Below are 12,076 nucleotides of genomic sequence, written 5' to 3'. Positions count from 1 at the left end.
TTAGTTTGGAACATCCATTGGGTTTATAAGTGGGTAGAACTTTCCTCTTCCTCATTTGGGTTGCGCGTACTCATTTCATATTTCTCTGAAATTTAATAGAATCCAAACCGATATGCACCGGAATCTGATGTAACCCAACTAAACCTGTTCAATTCGGCTCACTTCGGACCGTTATTCGATAAACTCGACCCGATATGACCCGATCTCTTTACATAGGTGAATAACCTGAGATAGACGCGTGAACAATTATATAATAGTGGCTCAAACATCGACCTGTAAAGCTGTAAAATCATGAGTTATGGGGAGAATTAAACATAGCTTCAGTGAGTTTTTTTGTTACGCTTAGTACGGAGTAAAATACAAAAATAGGTGGAAAATGTAACCTCTTTGGCTCTATCCACCAATTTGGGTTAGACGGACATGCCCTTGACGCCTAGACCAGATGAATGCTCGCACGGGTTGTCGCAGAAACAAATGTTCACAACATGACGACGACGGTTAATAATAAATGTATCAAACCCCATTCAAACCTCGAAATATTTGACTAAACATAATTTTTATAGTTGATTTTCAGCCTTTTAGGCCATCTAATCACTCAATTTTGTCAGCTTTATCGAATTACGTGCATGTTTAGACAAATAATCCTTTTGAATTTTGGGTTACTTTTCCACTAATCGCATCTTTTTCGAATCAAAACAAACACAATTTACTAAAAGTTGCTCGCATCTCCCATGGTCAATTGTTTAGTGTGCTCTCTTGTTGTATGATACTCATGCTGCCTTAGTTTACAACTAGGTTTTCTAAGACTATAATAGGTAGTGTTTAAGAGGACCCTATTAGCAATAAAATAATATTTACTGTAATTGTTGTATTTTTATTTGATATCAAACAACATAGTTTAGTAAAAGTAAAGTGGTTGCATTTTGTTATTTAGTACTCCGTACCAAACAACATAGTTTGGTACTAGCATAGTACATGATCTGCACTCAATTTCCTACAACTCTAAGACTGAGCTGGGCTTAATTTCTTTGGCTCATAGGCCTGTGCTCAATACTCCCCCTCAAGATGAGAGTGGGAAGCATGAACTCCCAGCTTGGATAGAAGGTGATTGTGTTGATGGGTAGCCAACAATTTGGTGAAGACATCTACTAGTAGTTGAGACGAGGGAATATAGGTAGGTTTGATCAGACCTTCAGCAGCAGCCTTCTATCTGATGAAGTGACAGTCAATGTCAACATGCTTGGTCTTCTCATGATGAACGAGATTGGCTGCAATTAGGGATGGTAGTGGGTAATGGACCCGACCCGGATTCGTGGATCCATATCCGTTTTCAGCGGATCTAGATCCTCAATTTTTGGACCAGGTGGATCCGGGTAGGATCTGGATCCTTGCTTTAAAAAACGGATCTGGATCAGGTCCTAAGTCATTAACCCGCATCCAGATCCGTTTACCCGTTTTTATATTTAAAAAATTGAATATAAAAATAAAAACTTAAGAATTGTAGCATTATTGAAGTTTGTTGAACTTTTAATATTATTTATGTTGGATTTGTTAAATTTGATTTTAGTGAATGCTTGTATGGAAAAATAGTGTTGTTATTGAAGTTTTATTAAACTATGTTTTAAGGTTAAAATGAAAATTAGGGTTGTTTGATGAAAAAATAAGTTAGGATCCATTTTGGATTCGTTTTGGACCCGGATTTGTAGGATCCGTCGGATATGGATCTGGATCCTCAATTTCATTACCCAGTGGATCCGGGTAGGATTTGGATCCTTGCCTAAAAAACAGATCTGGGTCTGGATCCTAGAGGATCCGGTCCGGATCCTATCCGTTGCCATCCCTAGCTGCAATAGCAATTGCTGCTTGATTATCACATTTGATTAGAGTTGTGTCTAGGTGTTTGATTCCCATATCCCTTAAAGAGTTGTTTAAGCCACATCACTTCACATACAATTAAAGCCAAATATATGTACTCTGCTTTAATTGGTAATGCATCTTGCAACAACGCCTTTTCTCTTTGATTTCCATGAGATAGGGGATTCACACTACTACAAAAAAGGGCTAAGAAACCACAAATAAGAAACCAAATAAGTTGCTTAATAGGTCTCTTAAGTAAAGAAACCATACAATTATGAAATATGGTTTTTTGGAATATTAATAAGAAACCACAAATTCAAGAAATATAGTATCTTATATCTAAATTAAGTTAAATAAATAAGGGCTGACCTCAAAGAAACCACATCTAAGACAAACTTGGTCTCCCTCTTTGTCGTAATAAAATTATTTTAAGGAACATTTTTATATTTTTTTATACGATTTTTTTTTCAAAATAATGAATTCTTAGAATTAATTTATTTTTGAAGTAAAATCCTTTTCCTTAATTGTCGTAACTGCAAGTTCATGTGCTTATTGGTCTTCTTAATAAACTGCCTAACCTTTATAATTTTCATTATTTTAAAGCCTATACTCCTCCTTCTCTTCTTCTTTACGCACAAAATTAAAGAACAATAGCAAAACCACCATCTCGCTACATATTTTTGTTTTCGACAAGCTTGATTCAATATATAGGTCGTTTGATAACACTACAAGAAAGCGCTTGATTACCAACTGTTTTTACCGACCGCCGTGAAAGTAGTCAGTAAAAATGAATTTACCGACCGAAAAAGAAACGGTCGCTAAATTTACCGACAGAATGTAGAGCGGTTGGTAAATTTTAAATTTACCAACCGCTTTCAAAACGGTCGTAAATTTATCGACTGCTTTTACCTTTATTCCGACTAATGAGCAGTCGATAAATTCTGACTACTTTTAAATTTAAAATTTTAATAACCGCCTATATAATATCTCCGACCTAAAAAGCGGTCGCTAAATTTTAAAAAAATAAAAAAATAAAAAATTAACTAATCAATGACAATCAGCGACCAACTTGCCCTTTCCTCCTTTGAGTCTTCGACCATTCCAAAAAAATAAAAATAAAAAATTGAAGAAGCTCTCAACTGACGTCGCAGCCCACGACGCAGCCGACGAGGCTACGCGCAGCCTGTCAACGACCGGTCGCCGACCGCCGCCACCCTAACCTCCCGACTCGCCCAGCCGCGCACGACCCACTCAGCCCAGCCGCGCACGGTGCCCCCCCCCCCCCAGCCAGCTGCGCACGGCGCTCTTCCCAGCCGCGCAAACAACTCCGCCCAGCCTGACCACCCACCGGACCGGACTACTCAGCCGGAATCCGTCGATGATTTCCCACCCTAGGTAACCTTTGTTCTTAATTAATTCATAATATAATGCTTTAATTTTTCAAACCCTAACTTTGTTGTTTTTATCAATTGTAGATTTTCTCTGTGAACTTTGTGAACTCTTCGATCTTTGAAGGTAACCTTTTTTTCTCTTCTAATTTAGTGACCCATAATTATGGAATGACTTGTTAGATAATCAATGGGTATTTTTTTCAATGAATTTATGGAATGACTTGTTAGAAAATTATGGAAAATTATGGAAATTATGGAAATTTTATGAAATTTTCAAGGCCAGGCATATTTTATTTGATGTATGTGTAAGATTTTATGAAATTTAATTTTATGCCAAAATTTCAAGGAATGCCATATTTAATTTGATGTATGTAAATGTTATGAAAATTTCAAGAAAGTTTCATGGAATGCCATATGAGAAACAACGAATAATTTAGAGAATGAATTTGAGTAGTAAGTAATTGTATTGAATAAATTTGTGCATGTTTAGGTGTTTATTGTAAATGCATTTTATTATTTATATTTGATTTTTATCCTTATTGGCTTGTGTTTAAGTAATTATTGATCTTTATACAAATTATAAGTAAATTATTGAACTTTATATAATTTATAAGTGCGTTTAAGTAAATTATTAATCTTTATATCATTAATAAATATTTAACTTTATATCATTAATAATTGTTGATTTTTATATAATTAATAATAACAATTATTTGAGTGTTTATTTAGAAAACTTCGAGCGGTAGTTAGACTATATAGTAGGTTTAGTAACATGATTAGTAACATGAAGAGCCACGATTGTCATGTCTTCATGGAGAGGTTACTTCTGGTTGCTTTGAAGTAGTTGCTTCCCTTGCATGTGTGGAAGGCAATTACAGAGATTAGTCAATTCTTCCGAGACTTATGTGCCCCCACTATCAAAGAGAGTGACATAGATCGCTTGGATAAGAATATAGCTGAGATCGTTTCAAGTTTAAAATCAGCCCTTAGTTCTTTTAGTTGAAAAATGGGAGCGAAAATGCCTTATTTAGCATATATATGACCTATATCGACCAAATATTAATTAAATGTGCTTAAATTGATTAGAATCAGTCTTAGAAACGTTAAATGTGACACATAAAACATGTAAATGGTTTGAAATGACAAGTTTGGTTCCTTAGCTCAAAGTTGGGCGAGAAAATGACATTTTAGGCAAAATATGACCTATAACGACCAAATAAGCCTTAGATGTGAGTAAATACATTTGAATGTGTCTTAGCAAGTCAAAATAAAGCTTATAAAACATGTTTTAAGTTTAAAATTAGCCCTTAGTTCTTGTAGTTGAAAAATGGGAGCGAAAATGCCTTATTTAGCCTATATATGACCTATATCGACCAAATATGACTTAAATGTGCTTAAATTGATTAGAATCAGTCTTAGAAACCTTGAATGTGCCACATAAAACATGTAAACGGTTTGAAATGACAAGTTTGGTTCCTTAGCTCAAAGTTGGGCGAGAAAATGACATTTTAGGCAAAATATGACCTATAACGACCAAATAAGACTTAAATGTGAGTAAATACTTTTGAATGTGTCATAACAAGTCAAAGTAAAGCTTATAAAACACGTTTTAAGTTTAAAATCAGCCCTTAGTTCTTTTAGTTGAAAAATGGGAATGAAAATGCCTTATTTAGCCTATATATGACCTACATCGACCAAATATGACTAGGGCTAAGAATCACTCTCAGGACGAGAACCCTGTCGTCAAAGAACAAGGGTTTGATCGTTGGTAGGTTACCAGATATGGGTATGAAACCGAGGATTCACCCAGAGCCAATGATTGAGAAATGGAATCACTCTTATGATAGCGATGACGACAAAGAAGAAGATGGGATTGATAATTTCAATAGAATACCATATTCGTTGTTATTGTTGGTTTTCAACAAGATCGGCGATGTTAAGGTGCTTGGTCGGTGCTGTGTGGTTTCTAGAAGGTTCCAAAAAGGTTGAAAACGTAGTCGTGAGAGTTGATTATGTGATCTCTAATGATGATTCCTCCGCCGCAGCTTCCGCCGCACATGAATTGCGCTCTCCTTTCACTAATCTAGTTCGTCTGAGTTTTGGTAATATTTTTAAGCCCATACAAGCTTTGGGCCAGTTGTTGGGCCCTAAACGATCTGGGTCTGTTGGTGTGTTGGGTACTGTCCCTTCGTCATCATCGCCGTACGTCGGCCTCGCCCAGGAGAACCCGAAGGCTGCACAAGATTATATGAAGAATCCAATGGTGATGAATAAGATCCAGAAGCTGGCCAGTGCTGAAATTGTACAAGTTAAATGATTTAAAACCAATTTATCTATTTTTAGGAACAATTATATAGCTTTGGAATTTGATTTGCACTGTCCAACTATGTAATTGGATTTTTTTTTATATAAAAAAAACTATGTAATTGCACAGATTGGTGGATCAATCTAGTATAATTCTTGTTAAAATTTTGAACTTTATTTTAATTGAGGATTTTTGTTTCTGTCGTCCCTGTTTCATGACTGTTGTGTTTGGTGGTTTTCACATCCTCCTGCTGTGTTTCATGAATTAATATTTTATTTGAAAAAATAATGGCACTACTACAAAACAACCTATTTGGAGACGCTTGAGCCTCGACGCCAAGAGGGGGGCGTTGGGAGGCAAAAACAATTCCGTGTTTAGGCGACGACTTATGGCGTCGTGCATATTGCCGACAGCTTTTTGTCGACGCCATTGGCTGTCGAGATATTTGGCTATGCGTTTAGGCGTCGGCAAAACATGTGCCTTGCACGTGTTTCCAATTTCAAACCCGCGCTTCAAATTTGGTGAAAATTAGATTGAGCGCTATTAATTAAAAAAAAAAGAAAATTCACGAAAAATAAGCGCTAAAACTCCCTAAAACTCAAAACCGTATACACGCACGTACGTATTCTATCTCTCCCTAATTAATTAACCCTAATTAATTAGGTGACCAGCAAAAAAACCGCGTCGTCGTCATTCTCCTCAGCCCTCTGCAAATTCGAAGCCGCTTTACTCTGCCATTGATTTTTCAGCAAGGTTTGTCAATTTTATACTTTCTTCTTCTTCTTCGACTTCTTAGTTTTTCCGAAACTCGCGTTCGATTTATATGCTATTCGTTTTCTTCAATTTGAAACCGTTCTATGCTTGAGTAGTTTCTTCTTGGTTTTTCTTCTTGATCTGAATTTTTAATTCTCCTCCTTCTTCTTATCATAATCCAACAAGTCACAGTGGAAAATCGCATCGGGTGCTGATAATTCGAAGGGATTTACGTACGGCTCAATTGTGTGCTGAAATTTCTAAGGTATTTATTGCACGTGTTCTGTTTTCTCAATCGCATCCATTCCCAATTCTTATTGATATTTTCAGTTTGTTGTATCTGACATTAGAATCCTGTGACTTATGTAAAACGGAATTGCAAAGATTTCTCGTGGAATTTCTTGATTTTATTTGTTGGTGTTGTGGATTATTTATTGCTTGATTTTATTTGGCCCCTCTATTTGTTGGTGTTGTGGATTATTATGTATCACTATCACATCAAAGCAGAATATATGTGTTCTTTTGAATGGTTGCATAAACTGATAATATAGAACAAGTTGGTAGTTGTGTAGTTAGTTATTGATTCCGAAAGGATTTGAAGGTATATTTAGTTGTTTTCCATGAAGTAGTCTGCTATTTAGTTGTTTGATGATTTTTGTTTGTATTGATTAGATATTTCGGTTTGAAAGGAAAACAACGATTTGTTTGGGAGATTAAGTAATTCTAAGAAAACAATTGAGCTTAATGTTTTCGTAGCTGAATGTGTGAGGTTTGTTAAATGACTTATTGGGCTATATTCAACTTTGTAGACCTTCTCTGTAAAAGAAAATATCAATTTTAATGTTTCAAAAGGGGAAATTTTTTTTGGAGTATCAATTTTTGACCTTCTCTGTAAAAGAAAATATCAATTTTAATGTTTCCGAAAAGACCTTACACTTTTTTATTGGCTGTTAGCGTTTTAAGGTTGTTCTTAGTACTTTTTTGTGGGAGTAGATTTGCTTTTGACATGAACAATGGAGAGTATTATTTGAAAGCGTAGTTGGAGTTATCTGCTGAATATTATTTTAATATTAGGTGACTTTCGAGCAGATTATGCAAAGCGAGGTGTAGTATGTTTTGAAAGTGTTTATAAGAGAGATTACTAAAAGCGTTCATAGGACATAACCTTTTGTTATTATCTGCAAGTCTGAAAAAACGTGTAAAAACCTGTGAATTCTTTCCTTTTATTGCGAGCTTACTAACTTCCAACAATATAATCCGGTTGAAAGGCTTTTTTTCCCTACAAGGGTCCTTTTTTATTATGTTTTGTTTTTTAATTTTTTTTGTAGACATGGATACTAGTTGGATTGATTTACGAAAAGGGACTGCCGGTTATTATAATGGTTGCATGAAATTTTTAGAGGTTGCTAAGGAGACTCTTTTAGAGGGAATGACTCGATGCCCATGTAATAAATGCAAGTTGAATAACTCATATCCCTTAGAAGAGGTAGGAGGACACATTTTATTTTACGGTTTTTATAAGAACTATAGACAATGGGTTTTCCATTGTAAAGATGAAGAGAGTAATACCATAGAGATCCCTAGTGATCAAGCAAAGGTAGTAGGTCGAGATGATATTGATGGGTTATTAGCAGCAGCTTTTAGGGTTGACAATACTGCACAACCCACCAACGAATCCCAAGACCCATCATTAAGTGAAGCAAATTTTGAAGATGAAGATCCGTATAACATGCATGAAGAGTTAAATTTTGATCCTGAGGAAGATGATGAGTTTCCATCAACCAACACCAATGAAGAAGAGGCAAAATATAAACGACTAAGGGAAGCTTCTGATGAGGGTTTATACGAGGGGTGTACTACTTTCTCAAAATTGTCATTTCTATTGCACTTGTTTCACCTCAAGTGTATGTTTCATTGGTCAGCTGCGTCATTTAATAAGTTGCTTGAGCTTCTATTAGACGCATTTCCTATTATTATGGAGTTTCCGTCATCGTATTATGAAGGCATGAAGATAATAAAGGATTTGGGATTGAGTTACGAGAAAATCCATGCATGTCCAAATGATTGCATTTTATATTGGGGTGAATTTGCAGAAAAAAATGAGTGTCATATCTGTCACACATCAAGGTGGAGAAATGTGAACGGAAATGAGGGTGATACAAGTGAGAATGTTATAAAAACACGTAAGAAGGGCGTTCCAGCTAAAGTAATGCGGTATTTTCCTCTCATCCCTAGACTAAAGAGGCTTTACATGTCATCTAAAACAGCAGAGGACATGAGATGGCATTTTGACCGCAAGGATGAAAAGATCATAAGTCACCCGGCAGATGGTGAAGCTTGGAAAAAATTTGATCAAAGATATGAGGAATTTGCCAAAGACCCTCGTAGTGTAAGATTGGGTCTAGCAAGTGATGGTTTTAATCCATATCGTTTGATGAATACTAGTTACAGTACATGGCCAGTGATCCTAATTCCTTATAATTTGCCACCATGGCTTTGTATGAAGTCAACGTCATTCATTTTGTCTTTGATCATCCCTGGTAAGTCTGGTCCCGGTATGGATATTGATGTGTACTTGCAACCACTAATCCATGAGCTAAAATTGTTGTGGGAAGGTGTAGATGCCTTTGATGCTCATAGCGGAAAAAGTTTCAAAATGCGAGCAGCTTTGCACTCCACTATAAATGACTTTCCAGCATATGCTATGTTGTCGGGTTGGAGTACAAAAGGTTATAAAGCTTGCCCTTCTTGTGCCGATTCTGGTTGTGCGTATAGTTTTGGTGGTAAAATTGTCTACCCTGTAGCTCGAAAATGGTTACCAGCTGATCATCCTTATCGTTCTCAAGCCAACTTATTTGATGGGAAAGAGGAACATGGTTTTGCTCCTGTTCCTTTAAGCGGGACAGAAATTCTGAAGCAACAAGAAAGAGTTAAGTATGTTTATGGAAAGTCAAAAATTGTTTCTAAAAAAAGAGGGAGACTAGACAATGATGAAATTGAAGAAGATGATGATGGTCAAGATGATGTTGATAAGGCTCTATGGAAAAAGAAAAGTAAACTTTTTGAATTAGAATATTGGGAATATAATCCTCTTAGACATAATTTAGATGTTATGCACATTGAGAAGAATGTATGCGACAATTTCTTAGGAACTCTTTTAGATATGGAGAAGAGTAGAGATGATAAGAATTCTAGGTTGGCCCTTCAAGCACGGAACATAAAATCTCATCTTTGGCCTCAATCTCATCCAAATCGTGTTAAGGACTATTTGCCCTCGGCTGCATACACCATGTCTAAAGAAGAGAAAGAACGGTTTTTAAATGTCCTACAAAAGCTTAAAGTTCCTGATGGATATGGATCTAATTTGCAAAAGTGTGTGAATATGAAGCAGCGTAAACTTATTAATCTGAAAAGCCATGACAATCATGTCCTTATGCAGGATATCCTTCCTGTTGCTTTAAGGGCATCGAATGCCACAAAAGTAATTGATTTGCTTGATGAATTGTCAGACTTTTTCAAGAAGATATGCTCAACTTCTATTGATAGAAATGAATTAGACACCATTCAGTCAAAGCTTGTGTTGACTCTTTGTAAGATGGAGAAAGAGTTTCTGCCAACATTTTTCACAATCATGGTGCATCTACTAATTCATTTAGTGGATGAGGTCAAACTCGGCGGACCTGTTCACTATAGGTGGATGTATCCCATTGAGAGGTCAATATCTTAAACTTTAATATTTTTTTTAATAACTTTAAAATAAGAATACATCACAAAATACTTGTCTTATTCTTTCACGTTCACAATTTTGTTCAATATATTTCAAGGTACTTGGCCTTTTTGAAATCTCATGTAAGCAATAAAGCGAAACCAGAAGGATCTATAGCAGAAGGGTACCTTTTATGGGAGACGATTGCATTTTGTTCGAGATACTTAGAAAGTGTTGAGACCATATTCAACAGACCCAAGAGGAACGAAGATGGTGTTCCAGACATCAATAACTATTTATACTACTCAGGTGGTCGTGTAGTTGGGATGAAAGAAAATGTCCGTCTGGATGACAAAAGTTTAAAGCAAGCACATCGCTATGTTTTGCTTCATTCAGATGAGATGAAACCGGTGCTTGAGTAAGTAGCTTTATGGATTAATTTTTTTGACCATATTAATTATTACGATTTTAATAACTCAATTTTCTCAATCTCTAAAGTGCCTTCATACATCAAAAACGGCGAGAGAGTCAAGTCGGAGCAGGTCATGAAAATCAATGGATAATCTATGAATTTTCTGATTGGTTGCAAAACCAGGTTATATGCTTCTAAGTCTAGAGTTTCCTTTTTTTATTTTATATACCATTTGAGTTTAACTTAGTTTTTTCGAATTATAGGCAAATAACCTAGATGATAGCACAAAAGAAGGGAAATTGAGAAAAGCCTTGGCCGGTGGTTTAAGCAATCGCAGCAAAAGGATGAAAAGCGTTATTATTAATGGCTATAAATTTGACACCGTGGATCGTGAGAGATCTCGAAAGACACAAAATTCTGGAATTATGGTAGAAGCTGAAGGCCAAGAGTATTATGGAAAGCTTAAAGAAATATTAGAACTTGATTATTATGGTTCTTTCAAGGTTCTAATGTTCCGTTGTGATTGGGCTGATATACGTAGGGGTTTCAAAACATACCCGAGTGGCAGAGTTCGTGTCAATTTCTCGAAGTTGATGCACACTGGTCAAAATCTGGAAGATGATCCATTCATTTTCTCTTCTCAAGCAAAACAAGTTTTTTACATTGAGGATGAGATACAAAAAGGATGGTTTCATGTTATTAAGACTAAGCCTAGGGACTTGTTTGATATACCCGACGATGATGATAATGATGATGAGTAGCTTCTAGGATAATAGTGTTTTGGGTGTATGGAATTCTTTATCAAAGTTTATGTGTATTATTTTCTTTTGGATTTGAGTTATAAACTTCTATTCACGTGTTATATGAGATTTCATTTAGTTATACTCATTTCGGTTATAAGTCATATTTATATTGCATGTTGTATATTGCGTTTTTACATTAACAAAGCATAATAGTTTAGGGTTGGTAATTTAAATCTTCTACCATATTGCATATTATTTTGTTTCATAAAATTTCCACTGAATCAAATAATGAACAGGGTACTAGTATAATATTCTTTTAGAAGTGATTGCTAATAACCATGATCGTTTTTCTTTCTCAGGAAATTGAGGTTGTTACCCTAGTGACCTACTGACCTGACAAGCTAAGCGACCGAGTGCAATTGCTGCTTGGTAATGAATCTGAACATTACTTCATGACCACTATCAAATTTTTTTTGCATACTGTTGGTATTTGTGATCCTTGCTAGTCTTTTTATAGTTGTCAACACTGCTGCTTTGTGTCTGGTTTCGGTTATTTTTGTACCTTGAGCAATTTCTGAATGCTACCATATTGCTAGCCTCGTTTGGTGAATTGTGAGTACTTTATTACCCCTTTCAGTCCAACGAGACTATTTTGTGCTGCTTTGTGTCTGCTTTGTGCTGTTTGATTGACTGTTTTGTGCTGCTTTGTGTCTTCTTTGTGCTAGTGGTTAAACTATCAACCTGTAATTGAGGCGTTGATTGTGGTTCTGTGCTGTCTGCAATGAGTGTCTGTTGTCCATGCTCTTCTGCTTTGCTGCCTGCTGCTGGCCTGTTTTAGGTTGGCCTGTGTGCTGTTGTGACATTTATTGCTACTTGTGCTCCTAGTAACAGAACTGTGAAACAATGCTT

At 35.9% G+C, this 12,076-nt stretch overlaps 1 protein-coding gene across 1 annotated transcript; it reads left to right on the top strand.

Annotated features, from left to right (window-relative positions):
- The first annotated feature begins 7,636 nt into the window (after nt 1-7,636).
- LOC130471320 (uncharacterized) lies at nt 7,637-11,185 on the top strand. Its single transcript, XM_056841375.1, has 3 exons — nt 7,637-10,020; nt 10,131-10,422; nt 10,688-11,185. Exons 1-3 carry the CDS (start codon nt 7,637-7,639, stop codon nt 11,183-11,185), a joined length of 3,174 nt encoding a protein of 1,057 aa, XP_056697353.1.
- The last annotated feature ends 891 nt before the right edge of the window (nt 11,186-12,076 follow it).

This window comes from Spinacia oleracea, chromosome 4 (assembly GCF_020520425.1).
Source record: "Spinacia oleracea cultivar Varoflay chromosome 4, BTI_SOV_V1, whole genome shotgun sequence".
NCBI lineage: Eukaryota > Viridiplantae > Streptophyta > Magnoliopsida > Caryophyllales > Amaranthaceae > Spinacia > Spinacia oleracea.
This window is presented reverse-complemented; position numbering and strand designations above follow the sequence as displayed.